The sequence below is a fragment of the Orycteropus afer genome, unplaced genomic scaffold, assembly GCF_000298275.1.
Source record: "Orycteropus afer afer isolate SDZICR_OR568_19922 unplaced genomic scaffold, OryAfe1.0 scaffold00088, whole genome shotgun sequence".
NCBI lineage: Eukaryota > Metazoa > Chordata > Mammalia > Tubulidentata > Orycteropodidae > Orycteropus > Orycteropus afer.
Window position 1 is genome coordinate 5412752 of NW_006921675.1, and position 12364 is coordinate 5425115.

The following is a 12364-nucleotide window of genomic DNA, read 5'->3' on the forward strand; positions in this document are numbered from 1 at the left end:
AGCTCTTGTATTGTAAATTTTGGTCAATGACATGAGACAAAGTATATGTGAACTGCTGTATGAAAAGTGAATTTGCTCTGTAAATCTTCACCCAAATCAAAATAAAATTAAAAAAAAAAAGCTTCCTTTTTCATTTTATGTCAGTCTTCACCTTTTCTTGTTTCCCTCCCTTTCTAGCTCCTGAGTCTGAGTTTCTTGGACCAGTTCATCACCTTCTACCCAAACTTTAAATGCTAAGAATTCTCAAGGCTCACTCAACTCCCTCTTTATACCTTTAGAGTCTTCACATTTTTATCTATGGCCCAACTTTCTCCTTTAACTCTAGACTGACTATGAGAGGCAGCATAATGTGGTGGTTAAGGTCATGGGCTTTGTAACCACACTGACCAGTTTCAAATCTGGGCTCTACCACTCATTAAAAGGCCAAATCCCTCCCTTTCACACAATCTGGCCATGAAGAAAAAGGCCTGATTTAATTATGACAATAATTTGTGAAGTAGTCCAGTTTTGCATAAGAGGAAATAAGTCTCTAACATGAAGTAATTTGCTGTATGTCACGGAGGTATTAAGAGGCACAGGCAAGCCTTCACACTCAGTCTGAATGTCCCTGTGTCCCGCAGCCTACTTCCAATCTTCAGCTACTACTCCCAGTGATTGATATCCCCACACTCATTTCTTCCAAGTCCACCTTTTAGCCTCCGGGCCAATTCCTGGGTGAAGAGAATATTGGCCAACTTGCTATGACAGTAGGCCAGGCCGGCATTGTAGTATCTCTCGCCCTGCAGGTTATGGAAGTGGATTCTTCCCAGGTAATGTGCTAAGGAAGACACATTCACTACCCGTGATGGCGCTGACTCCTTCAATTTCTCTAGAAGCAGGTGGGTCAAGAGGAAGTGACCTGTGGGAGAAAAGAAAAAACCCTAGAAGTAACAGAGTTCAGGACCAATGTGCAAGGAGTGTGGGGAGAAGCAGGGCTCAGCTATGGAAAAAGGTCTTTCATCTCAATATTTCATTATCAACTAGAGAATTAGTGAGGGTTTAGGGACACAGGAATAGCCAAAGACACAAAATTCCTCCTTACGTGGGGCAGGTCTGTACAATGGGAAATCTGAAGTATGGTCTCATTCTGACTTTGATTAACATCACAATTTAAGCGTATGAGGCCTGTTATCTGATGCTGGCCACAGGATCACTACTAAGAAGCCAACACAGCTCCCAATCCATTTGGGACATGTTCAAAATGTCTAAGGGTAAAGTGAATCAGAATCACAGATGGAAAAGTAGGCAAGACCTTAAGCCGTCCTCAAGTTCATCCCTCAGCTTTTAGGTCAGACCATGCTGTTGTTCACATATAATCTACAATGGTCCTGAGATCAAATCACATCACACAAACAAAGCTCAATCCAACCCTTAGGTTTTCCAAGGAGAACTTTACATTCTCTCTAGCTTTCTGATGAGGCCAGATTTTCTTACCCAAGTGATTGACTCCCATGTGCATCTCAAAGCCATCTGCTGTCTTGGAATAGGGACACATCATCACTCCTGCATTGTTGATCAAAATGTGAAGCTGTTTTTCCTCTGCAGGGAAGGAGATGGAGTGGGGAAGTTGTCAACCACAGCTGTTACATCTTAGAAATGTGCCTTATGCCTAGGCTTTGAAAATGGGGATGCAGGAGTGTAATCTTTCCTCCATTTTCTCTTTATACTTATTTTGTATTATTTTTCTTCTCAAGACTTTGGTCAAATTCTATAGGACAAAATTCCATCTTACACTACCAAATGGCCTCCACAATCCTTCTCATTTGGGAACTGCTTAGTGTGTCTGGGAAGCGTCTTGTCCACCTCTCCCAAACTGAATGGGAAGAGTCCAAAGGAAGAGAAAAGAGGACTTTCTGTATACAACCTACCACTAGGATTCAGATCCCTCCCAGCCCCCTACCCCAATTTTGGTTTTGTCTCTTTGTTGCATCTGGTAACTCAGGTTCATTTCCTCATGTGGTTTATAATTTCTGTTTATAAGCTCTTATCAGTGGAGGCTGTTTTCCTTGGAAGGCCTAGCCCACTGGGTTATGAGGGGGGACACTGACAGAGTACTCTTCTGCTGTGATGCTACAGGTTTTTGTAAGAATTTCTCAGTTCAAAATTCTCACATTGTTGGTGGTATGAATTCAGATCCCACACCTGATACTACCTCGAGGTTCTAACTTCTTGCAGATGGCCTCTGACCCATTCATGCCCAGAGGAGATGGCAGGCTTCTCTGTCACGATCCTGAGCTGGTGACCAGAGTTTTTCTAGCCCCTGTCATGGACCAGGTGGCCCTCTGTGAATCCCAACGTTATGTGGAACCTCAGTTCCAACTCTCCTGGGTCTGAGGTTTCATCTCCTGTCCAGTGTGGGTGTTTAGACTCCAGACACCAGATCTAATGGTCTCTCTAAAGATCTGCAGTCCTAGCTCTTGCTCACTGATATGGCTTTTTAAATTCTCTCTCTGTGTGTTTTTGTGTACTGGATTCTACTTATTGCATATTTGTAAAACTGTGTGAATAAGTATGTATGCATATAGAAACAAAAGACTTAAGAGAGAAATAAGAATTTATGAAATAAAAACTTTATAGAGAACAAAACCAAATTAAGTATGGTGGTTTCAATGCAAATAGGCAAAATTGAATTAAAAGCTGAAACTAATGTCTCAAAGAAGAGATATAAAATAATAATAATATAGTGACATCAACATGGGCACTAATTCAAAATTAAATTGGAAAGGACCTGGAAATAAAACAATATAAAAACACCGATTTAAAAAAAAAAATGTGGTTAAGAAGCAGTATCTGAAGTTATAATTTTCATGCTATATAAAGATACATACTTTCAGTTGAATAAGGAAGGAAGAACACCTTGCAAATCATGGTAGAAGGTGATGTTACTTTCAGAAATAGAGTTACTTACAAAAGACAAAAAGGTACAAAAAGGAGTAACGGGTATGAAAACAAGATAGCAATGCATATAAAAAGTGACTTGTTAATCCTAAGGATACAAAACAAAACACCTTTTATGTTTAAAAATAAAAAGGTAATCACAAAGAAAATTGTCATTTTACTTGTTAGGATGACCAATGTTATTACCAATTAAAAAGCCTTCACATATTCCCTTTAAATATACACGTAGAAAAGAAATAAAATAAGTAAAGACCTTGAATGATGTCCACTAAAGTGGATGGCTAACCAACTACCCACTGCACCTGAGTCAGTTCTGACTCACAGTGACCCTTCAGAGTAGAACTGCCCCATAGGGTTTCCAAGGTGGCAAATCTTTATGGAAGCCAGCTGCCTCATCTTTATCACACGGAGCAGCTGGTGGGTTTGAACTGCTGACCTTTTGCTTACTAGCTGAATGCTTTAACCACTACACCACCAGAGCTCCTCAAAAGTGGTGGTTAAGGAGCTACCCAGAGCGAACGAGTAGTTGATCCTGCGGGCTTGGGACCATAGTCGCAGGGGACATCAAGCTCAATTGGCATAACATACTATACAAAACACTGTTCCACCTCCTACTTTGGCGAGTAGTGACTGGGATCTTAAAAGCTAGCAAGCTGCCATCTAGATGCAACAGTGGGTGTCTCCTCGTCAAGAAGAAAGAAGAAAACCAAATGAATGGAAACAATCAGTCCTAGCGACTGGTACACCATCTGATCTTCAAGCTATACAACTATGAGACCAGAAGAACTAGATGGTGCCCGGCTACCACTGTCATCCACTTGGAAGGGATGTACGAGATCCTGCATAGAGAGGGAGAACAATGTGGAACAAAACTCAAAATCATTTGGAGGCAAAAAAAAAAAAGAAGGTGGGGACCAGGTTTGCTGGTCCAATAGAGCCTGGTGAAACCACTGAGACTATGGCCGCTAGCTGCCCTTCAGGTCTGGAATTGAACCCACACCTGTGGTTTCCAGCCAAACAAAGTACAGGCAAGTGAGTTAAACATTTATCTCAAGTAGACACACACCCTGGAGAGAACAATCATGGGAGAAGGAAGGGCTGCTTATGCACAGGGAGACAGCTCAGGGCGCAGAACAGTATGGAGGGATGGACACTGGGAAGAGGTAACTATGGGGAGGAAGTGGGAGGGGAGCTGTTGTATTGTAAATTTTGGTCAATGACATGAGACAAAGTATATGTGAACTGCTGTATGAAAAGTGAATTTACTCTGTAAATCCTCACCCAAATCAAAAAAAAAAAAAAAAAGTGGTGGCTAAGGAAGGCTCAAATACATTCAGCCTCACCAATAATGAAATAATTGCAAAGTAAACTAAGAGTGAATGCTTTTTCACCCATAATGCAATGGAATGCACTGCCATTGAGTTGGATCCAACTCATAGCAACCCCTCCTTGGGTTTCCGAGGTGGTTATCACTACAGAAGTAGATTGCCCAACCTTCCTTCCGAGAAGTGGCTGGTGGGTTTGAACCGCCAGCCTTTATACAACAATTATTTTTTCTTTTGAATATCCAAGCTGAGGAAACACTGCAAAGTGTATATCACATGAATGTTGTTACCTCCGTTAAATTTTCTTTAGTTTCCACATCCTGAGGATTTCCTTTTGTTGTTAATGAGTTTGGCTATGAATCAAAAGTTTGGGGCCCTATTTTATCCAGCATTTCTAATGTGTTAGAACTGTCATTCAGTCGATTCCAACTCAGTGACCTCCACTGGATTTCCAAGGCTGTAAATCTTTATAGAAGCAGACTGACTCATCTTTCTCCCCGAGAGCAGCTGGTGGGTTTGAACACCAACCTTCTGGTTAGCAGCCACATGCCTTAACCATTGCACTACGGGAGCTCCTTATCAGACAGCCAGAGGGATCTTTTCCATTTAGCTATCTCCTGTGTTAATCACAAGACTCACCTCACAGTCTTCAGTTAAACACTCACCTACTGAGAAGTCCTGAACAAAGGCTCGAATAGATTTAGTATCAGCAAGGTCTAGTTTTCGCACGAACACCTGCTGGTTCCCCGTCTTGGTCTGGATTTCTCTGGCCACCAATTCCGCCTTTTGTACATCTCGGCAAGCTAAATATACCCTGGCTCCTGTCAATCGACATATGTGAGAGACAAACTGTCAGTGCTATTTTTGAGTGGGCATTATGGGCCCAATATGAATGCTTAATGTTATTTTTTACTGATTTTTTAAAACACAGGGATTTTTACCCCTACTTTACAAAGTGGGTATCTGATGAGCAAATCAGGAAAGAAAAATCAATCAACAGTACCTATAAAATGCTCACAGCACGTGGAGGATGGTACTAGGTTCAGACCAGATCAGTGGGGGCACTTGAGTGTTCTTAAATTCCCAGACTGGATGGAAATGATCAGAATGACCATCACCATGAGGGGTGAAATGGCAGTTGCACCAGTGGCACCAGTTGCCACTGAGTTGACTCTAACTCGTGGTGACCCCACGTGTTACAGAGTTGGACTGTGTTCCATAAAATTTTCCAGACCATGACTTTTCAGAAGCAGATCTTCAGGCCTCTCTTCTGAGGCCCCTGTAGGTCAGTTCAAACTACCAACCATTCGGTTAGTGGCGGTTGAGCACTTAAGTATGTGCACCACCCAGGGACATCAAAATTAGCAGCAGCAGGAGGGACCCTCAAACAGCTCAACTTGCCTCTTTGAGCCAGCTCTGTGGCTGTCTCCTTCCCAATGCCTGTGTTGGCTCCAGTGACCACAGCTACTTTCCCAGGAAGCTGGACAGTAGATGTACACACTCCACTGGATAGCATTTTCCTGCATAGAGAAGAAAGCTCATCAGTCCTTCCTTCCCTCAGTTGAGAAGTTCCTGTGACTCCCTGTATCTTCAGATTCCCAGGCAGCAGTGGTGTCACAGTGGCAGGGCAGCTGTCATCCGGTGTGAAAACTCGTGTCATCCCCTCCATGGCCCTCCCTCCATACCCAAACATACAGAATCCTTAGTAATGTTTATTACAAATTTTAATTATAGAATATTATGTGCTAAATACAGTTATAAATTGCTTAAGTGCAAAACGTCTTATATGAATACTAATAACAGAACTTTATTTTGTAAAATATTTCTACATTATGAGTTACAATGATAACAGTAACTGAGTGGAAGCATTTTTTGATTTTTCTGCTTTTTCTTTAACTGCTACTTCATTCTCAAAAAAGCTACTGACATAGGTTCACAAATACTGATTACTGCAATATTGTAGCTAAACCACCAGAAAATTTGACATAATTGGTGACTGAAAACACTAGCAGCAACACAAACAAGAGTGTGTGCTTGAGCTCATGCAGATGAAATCACGTGATTCAAAGCATCATTGCAATTGGGTAATGACAGCTCTGACCAGAGCACATCAGAAAGTTCAAAAAGTAAACTAGCATAGAGTTTTAGCCTTGTAGGTATACTGATACATGTAAACTGGACTTATGAAAAACATTTTTGTTGTTATAACTAACTATGGGACCTCTGGTAGTGCAGTGCCTAAGGCACTTGACTGCTAACCGGAAGGCTGGCTGTTCAAACCCACCAGCCACTCCTCGGAAGGAAGGCTGGGCAATCTACTTACGTAGTAATACCACCTCAGAAACCCAAGGAGGGGTCACTATGAGTCAGGTCCAACTTGACAGCACATAACAACAACAGCATAACTAACTACAGGGATATTTTTATTAAAAAATAATGAATTTCCCGCTGAAACACTACACAAAAAATGTTATAGACAGTCACTTTGGTGTCAACCCTTCTGGCAGTGTCACCTGATACGGTCCGCACTTCTTGCACCCCCCCTAGTGATACCACTACAAGATGGAAATATACTTTGGTTCCTCCCTCTGCTGACTTTTTGTAGGTTTAAGGAAAACTGGAGAAGACAAAAGTTTTCAGGTCTTGCTCAAAAACAAAAGTGATTCTGTTACAAGGACAAACATCAGAGCTACTCGCTACTGTACCAGAACTGGATGGATATTTAATTAACCAGGTACTTGGCTTTTGTTTGAGCTCCTACAAGGGATGCTTGGCTGAGAGAGCCACCTGGCGGAGGGAGACACTCAGTGGAGGGAGACGCCCAGCTGAAAGAGGTGCCCGGCTGAGAGATGGCGGCAGTGGAACCAAGAGGCATGGGACAGAGCGGCAGGGTTACCTGGCCCATTACCTGGCCCAGAGAGGCAGAGGCCAGGCTGAGAGAACAAGGGCCAGAGAGTTGTGCCTAAGGGCACAGCAGACGGGAGATTGTCCTGATTGAAGAACTGTGTCCTGAGCATGTTCCTGAACTTGAATTGTAGCCTGTTGCTTCCCTAATAGACCCCATAATCTGCAAGTTCTATGTGGCCACTGCAGCGAATTATCAAACCCAGCAGAGGTGGTTGGTGCTGCAGGAGGGACAGTTGGTGTCAAGATTGGTAAGTAGGTTAGAGGGTGGCGGCACGTCTGGCCTCATAGGAACAGGCCTTAGGCTGCTGATGGTGATTCTGTCCTCCTCTTGTGGAGTTAGAGGAGGTCAGAAGATGCCACTGCCTCCTTGCCTCTTTAGCAATTAAGAAATCACAGAGTCAATCATGAAGAAGGAACTATGCTAATTTACCCATAGCTGGCATTTTATGGCCTGGAGAAACAGCTAATCCAATATAAAAAAAAAGTTAAAATCATGAAACCTCATGAACCTTGTACCCCCTAAAAGAAAAAAAAAAAACAAAAAAAAAACACATAATAAACCACACACACACAGAGTTTAAAATAAGATAAAGAAAAGATATAGATAAGCTCAAAGAGGAGCTAGGACTCAAGTCCTGGTTTGTCTAACCACAGTCTATACTTCTAACCACTACACCTTTCCAAATGAATGCACAAACGTACTGCAGATTATCTTCTCTCCAGTCGAGGGACTCAAGTTAAAATAATCTATTGACCAGGTGTTTTAGTTATCTAGCACTACTGTCAATAGAAATACCACTAGTGGATGGCTTTAACAAACAGAAATTTATTTATTTATTCTTTTTACAGTTTAGGAGGCCAGAAGTCTGAATTCGGAGTGCTAACTTGTGGGGAAGGCTTTCTCTCCTTCTGGGCTCTGGAGCAAGGTCCATGTCAAACAGAACAGGCTCTTCTCAGTTGTGTCCGCAGGCAGTCCTATCTCTGGACCTTGGCCTCTCAGGCCCTCTGCTCTGCCAAGGCCAGTGTTAACAAAGCTCTTTAGCTCTGCAGTTAAGTGCCCAGAGACACTCCACTCCATTCTACCAGGAAGCCTCCTGACTAAAGGCACTCAAGCTTTCTCTGGCTCTATGGGTTGGCAAACCTAGCTCTGAGGACAAATGCCCACAGGTGCCCCACTCTTCCAGGAAGCCTCCTGCCGAAGGCACTCCACTCTCTTGCTCTACGGTCAACTTCCTGAACCATCTTGCACCCGTCTTCCGGCTCTGGTGCCACCATTTCTCTGCCACTGCTTCTCACTGTCTTGCACAGTCGCCAGCATTTCAGCTCTCCTCACTTCCTTCTGACCCTCACTAGAATTGCCTTTGACATCCAGAATTCCACCAACAGTCCCTTCAAGGCAATCTAAGCTTTTACTATTAGTTATTTTAAAACTCTTCCAGCCTTTACCCATCATCCAATTCCAAAACCACCCCCACATTTTAAGTATGTTAGATCAGCACTTGGTATGAATTCTGTCTTCGTTATCTAGTGTTGCTAAAACAGAAATACCGCAACTGGATGGTCTGTGTCGATCAGGACAGCCTCTGTCCAGTTGTGTCACAGGTAGGCCTATCTCTGACCCTCTGACCCTCAGCCACTCAGCCTGGTCTCTGACCTGCTCAGTTAAGTGTTACAAAGTTCTATAAAACCAAAACCAAACCCACTGCCATCGAGTCAATTCTAATACATAGTGAACCCCCACTGGGTTTCCAAGGCAGTAAATCTTTTATGAAAGCAGACTGCCTCATCTTCCTGCAGAGCAGCTGGTGGATTAGAACCACCAACCTTCTGGTTAGCAGTCAAATGCCTTAGTCACTGTGCCCCCACAGTTCCTTACAAAGCTCTATGTTGTTGTTGTTTTTATGTGCCGTTGAGTCAAACCTGACTCACAGCGACCCCTCCTTGGGTTTCCGAGGCAGTATCACAAAGCTCTATAGTTCTACCAGTAAGTGCCCTGAAGCACCCAGGAAGCCTCCTGCCCAAAGTCACCTAAATGTCTCTTGCTCCACAGGTTGGCTCCCACATCATTTTACGCCAATCTCCCGGTTCTGCTGTTGCTGTTCTCACTGTCTTGAACCAATGCTGGTGTTACAGCTTTCTGTCTCCTGGTTCTAGAAGGTTCTTAGCACAGGGAGCCCTGGGTCCAAAGGATTTTTTCTGTTCCCATCTCTTCTTGGTGGTATTGAAGTGTCTCCTTTCCTCACTTGTTAATCTCTTTTATATATCAAGAAAGACTGACTCAGATACAACCTAATCCTGCAGATTATATCCTATCTCATTAATATAACTGCCTCTCATCCTGCCTCATTAACTTCACAGAGAGATTAGGATTTACAACACCTAGGATAATTACATCAGATCACAAAATGGAGGATAATTACATAATACTGAGACTCATGACCTAAACAAGTTGACACATATTTTCGGGGGGCACAGTTCAATCCATAATACCAGGTGGTACATTTTAAAGAACATCTCAGCCTTTTTCATTTAACTTGGAATTGCAGTGTGCACACTCCTAGCCACTGAAGCTACCCATTTAGTGAAAACAGGTTGATGAGGAAATAAACTCACTCACGGTGCCCACCAACCTTTCTCTGCAGAGAACAAAACAGCTTTCCTGCTCAATTTTCCACATCCCTTCAGCTTTAGCTCTAAAAGTGTTGTGACCCGTACTTCTTTCTTTCTTATCTTTAACTAGCAGCAACGTAAGACACAATCACATATGCAAGACTAGCTCTGGGTTCCATGACCTAGTGAGGTAGTTGGGGATATGGCCCTTGGACTATAACTCTTCTCAGAAAAATCTCACTGGGGAATGGGCATTATTTTCAGTTCAGGTTCAAGTTTTCACTGAGATTCTATGTGGAATTAAAAGGCTCTTGGTGGTAAAAAGACATAATGTAATAAGGTATAAGAGGATTAAGGGTGGGCTTTAACACCCTTAGTCCCCTCATAGCCTCGATGTAATGGGAGCATGTAAGGAGAACTTCCCTTATTTCCTTACAAGAGATAAAAGGACAGGGAAAGAAATAGAGATGAGGGGAGGGGCTAATACCACCAAGTAAAAGCCAGGGTCCCTGTGCTGGGATCCTTCTAGGACCAAGAGACACAGAGAGAAAGCCTTCCCCTAGAGTTAGTGGTCCGAATTAGAGCTTCTAACTCCCTAACTTAACAATAAATTTCTGTATATTAAAGCCATCCACTTGTTGTATTTCTGTTACAGCAGCATTCATTAACTAAGACAAGGGGATGGGAAAATTAAAAAGGAAAAATGAAAAGGGTAAAACAAACAAACAAAAAAAAGCAGAGTAATAAGCATCCCTTCAAAGTTCTATTCATGCGTTAACCTCTCACCATAAGGAAGGAGTGTCCGTCTCTTCAGTGACTGGTCGACCGTCACTACTGGTGACTTACTCAGAACCAATCAGCAGGCTGCCTGTTGTGCAGCTCCCTCCTGATTCTTAGGGAGTGCTAGGTGGTGGAATAGTGTGCCTAAGCCATCTGACTGCTAACCGGTAGGCTGGTGGTTCAAACCCATCAGCCACTCCTAGAAAGGAAGATTGGGCAATCTACTTCTGTAGTGACACCGCCTCGGAAACCCAAGGAGGGGTCGCGATGAGTCGGGTCCGACTCCAGGGCAGTGAGTTTGGTTTGGTTTTTGACCTTACCCTGGGCTTGTCTGTCACCTGGTCAAATGGCCACGCCCTCCCACCACGACCCTAACCCCATCTTCCCCATTGTCGGCCCCCAGCACATAACCCAAATCCCGCTCTGATGGTCCTAGTCCGAAGGCAGGAATGAAACACTCGCCCCATTCACATCTGTCCAGATACCAAGCGAATCTAACCGCAGCAAGAGATAAGCAATGGGCTGCAGATGTCCGGATACTCACAGACGGGCAGTTTCAGAGAGGAAAAAGTTGAATCGTTCCTTTGTACCTCAAAGGCTATAAGCAAGAAATTAGATGGGGCTGGTTCACAGCGTGAGAGCTAAAGAGAAAACAGTGGTGGGAGATAGTATTCCACTGTAGGGTCTGAACCCCACCCCCACCCCCCGCCAAAGCTGTAAAAAATCAAATGTTCGAGGTGGCTTTGCCTTCTGCGTTCGCTAGACTTGGAAGCAGGGGTTGGTTGGATGAAAAGGGGGACCAAGAGAAACAAAGCAGGATGCCCGGGACTGCAGTCCCTTCCCACGGGCTATGGAATAACGTCTCTCGGACTGGTCGCTTGGTTCAGCTACAATTTTCCCTCACAGCATCCAGGACAGGATGGAACTCGCCTCACACCAACCGAACTCCTTGCCTCAGCCATCTGCTCCCCCACCCCCACCCGGAAAGTTTTTCTCTTCTTTTCGGGGGGAGAAAAAAAGCGTCACTGGGGTTTACTGTTGCCTAGAAAGGACTTCGCAAGAGAAGACAATAAATTTGCACAGACCTGATTTGCGGTGCAGCGATGTACAGGAGAAAAGGGAAAGGGAGGAACAGGAGCAGGAACCCAACCATCTCGACCGACAGGCAGCTGCAACGCCTGCAGCAGTGAAAGTGGATGATCTCGGTTCTCACGGATTATGGCTTCTCTTCCTGGGCACGCCTTAGCTCAAATTACAATAGCCCGGGAGAGCACAGCCTTCTGGGAAATGTAGTCCGACTCTGGCCCTCAAGCTAACCTGGACCAAGAATGCTATTTGCAGACACTGAGAAAAGTTAAATCGTGCATAACTTAGAAGACAAATCTCTAGTTATCTAAGATCTAGAGCCATCGGAATCATCCAACCAACTCTCCCCCAGCCCTTCTGGCCACTAGCCGTTCTTGTCAAATCTTCCCAGTTCTCTTATCTCCCAGTGCCCAAACCCCGACACTGAGTCAGTTGTCCCCAGTCAAGGTTAGGCCGTTACCGCAAGGTTTCACCTGGAGATCAAACGTTGGTGTGCGGAAAATGTGCTAACGCCGATTACACAAGGGAGGAGCGGTTGGAGTCTGACAGTTGGTAAACGCTAAAACAAACGCAACACACCGCCATGGAGTCAGACTGGACTCATAGCGACCGCTCCTTGGGTTTCCGAGGCAGTGTCTCTACGGAAGTAGATTGCCCAACCGTCCTTCCGAGGAGTGACTGATGGGTTTGAACCGCCAGCCTTTTGGTTAGCAGTCAAG

The 12364-nt window shown here is 44.1% G+C and overlaps 1 protein-coding gene across 1 annotated transcript in view; it reads right to left on the minus strand.

The window, feature by feature from the left end:
• RDH11 (retinol dehydrogenase 11) overlaps positions 1–11712 on the minus strand; it is a 21935-nt gene extending 10223 nt beyond the window's left edge. Inside the window, exons 1-5 of the mRNA XM_007942308.1 lie at positions 11645–11712; positions 5664–5782; positions 4928–5083; positions 1474–1578; positions 689–898 (exon numbers count right to left, since the gene is read on the minus strand). Coding sequence (XP_007940499.1) covers positions 689–898; positions 1474–1578; positions 4928–5083; positions 5664–5782; positions 11645–11712 — 658 coding nt within the window. The remainder of the gene's footprint in view (positions 1–688; positions 899–1473; positions 1579–4927; positions 5084–5663; positions 5783–11644) is intronic.
• Positions 11713–12364: the final 652 nt, after the last annotated feature.